General features: G+C 42.1%; 1 protein-coding gene across 1 annotated transcript; it reads right to left on the bottom strand.

Moving 5' to 3' along the window:
• Window positions 1–963: 963 nt before the first annotated feature.
• LOC121866747 (dual specificity testis-specific protein kinase 2-like) lies at window positions 964–1,740 on the bottom strand. Its single transcript, XM_042366448.1, has one exon. It carries the CDS (start codon window positions 1,738–1,740, stop codon window positions 964–966), a length of 777 nt encoding a protein of 258 aa, XP_042222382.1.
• Window positions 1,741–2,129: the final 389 nt, after the last annotated feature.

The raw sequence follows: 2,129 nt of genomic DNA, 5'->3' as shown, positions 1-2,129 counted from the left end.
GATGAAGATGCTGATAACTTTACTTTACTTGGCTACAGGGAAAATACAACTGTGCAACAATGACGACTTTGTGCTATGACAACCTAGCGTAACAGAGTGATAACACAGACGTTAAATGCTTTATCAACACCCGAAATACTCATGCGATTTATTGAGTTCCCAATGGATACGCGAGATATACAAAAGGAAGCATCAAAGTTCATGCAAATTGCGGGCTTTCCTGGTGTTGTGGGTGTAATAGACGGAACCCATATACTGTAGGAATAGTTGTTCAGTTAGTGTTCCTTGTCTTGCCGGGAGACGAGTTGACAAAGCTACTTGGTGAAGCCATCGCAGTATATGTGCGAACCCTTCTTCTGCTGTAGTTTCTTTCTCAGAGGCAAACACACGCGTTGATTGTTTATGTTTTGGTCCAGTTTACAGTAAATAAGTATTCGATTCACGTTCTTTTTTTTTCTTTTTTAGCCTGCGTTTATTCGCATTAAAATACAAGCAGACTATAACAATTTTATCCTTTCATAAACTTGCTCTGCTTATTTATAAAGATGCTCTTGTCAATTGGAGTTTTTTCTTAAATTTACTCTTATTCTTAGCTAAGAGTAGGACTTACCCGCTTCATGAGATACACTTAAGAATTACTCTTAGATGAGAATAATAAAAGTGGTATAAGAGTAAAATGAAGAAATTTCTTAAGAAGTTTTATAAATACGGGCCCCGGTGCCGTCTGACTCCCAAGGACACCTCTCTCTCTCTCTCTCTCTCCGTATTTCTTTGTTAATAATTCTCTCACGCTCTTCTCCTCTCCTTCCCTCTTCTCCTCCTCTTCCCGCTTCATCATCTCTTCTTTTTTTTTTTTAACTGTTTATTTTCTTGCTAGCATTAGCATCAGTCTGGACGGGGTCGCTTTCGGTGGGTGATGGTGGTGGGTGTTGGAAAGGGATATGGCTGGGGGGTACATGTCCTTCATACCAAATATTTTAACAGCTTCTTTAAGGATTGTCGTTTGGTTGGGTCAATGTTGAAGGCGTGGATCAAACATTGCTGGGCGTTAGGGGTAAGGAGGTGCAATTCATCTTTCATAAGTCGCTCCAAGAGACGGCCAACGCTGTACACGTCGGCCTTGGTGGTGAGTGGGCATCTTTTGACGACCTCTGGGGCATTGTGGTCGGGGGCCCTTGTTGAGTTAAATTTAATGAAACTTCCAACTTTAGTGGCGATACCGAAGTCAATGAGCGTGGCTTGGATCCCCTTGTCGGTCTTCTGGATGCAAATGTTACCAGTTTTAACGTCGTTGTGCAGCCATCCACGACTGTTAACCGCGATCAGTGTACGGGTGACCTGTTGTACGATCTGGAGGCGTTCGGAGAAGGTACAGTCATTAATCTTCAAGTATTCCTTGAGGGAGTCCCCGGCGAACACTGTAATCATAGTTAGTTCCTCAGGACAAACCATGACTATCTTCTGATCACCTGGGACATCTCGCAGGAAAGAAAGTACTCGGATCTCCCTCTGTAAGCTTATGGTTTTACAATCCATGTTAGGAACGCTCTTGGCGACCCAGTATCCTTTTGGCCGGTGGATTTTGCAACAGGTGCCGTATGCTCCCTCGCCCAAGTGGCTCGAGGTAGATGAGTTAATTATGAATTCAAATTGTTGTGCGTTTAGTACGAGAACACCGCATATCCCGCAGTCACCAACCAGTGATCCAATAGTCTTTTTTGAGACCTGTCGGCTGTCCATTATTGTGAAATATAGGGTTGACACTCAACTGCACCAAGGACCTTAAGTTGAAAATCATCGAGTAAAATTAATTATTGAATGTTACAGTACAGGTAGGTTGGAATTTGTTTTTATAGTGAAGTAAGAGTGTAGTGTAGTGATGATGTGACAGTTCAGTGTGGTTGTAATGGAATGGTTTTGAATTGAAGATGTGTTACGGTGTATACTGGATGCATACTTTAGTTTCTCCACACACAATACATTCTACTGTCATTACCCGCATATAGTGGACAGTACCCGCATATAACGGACAATACCCACATATAACTGACAATACCTACATATAACGCACAATACCTACATATAACGGACAATACTCGCATCGCATATAATATGATAATAATGGTGGC

This window comes from Homarus americanus, unplaced genomic scaffold, assembly GCF_018991925.1.
Source record: "Homarus americanus isolate GMGI-L3 unplaced genomic scaffold, GMGI_Hamer_2.0 scaffold52029, whole genome shotgun sequence".
NCBI classification, from domain to species: Eukaryota; Metazoa; Arthropoda; class Malacostraca; order Decapoda; family Nephropidae; genus Homarus; species Homarus americanus.
This window is presented reverse-complemented; position numbering and strand designations above follow the sequence as displayed.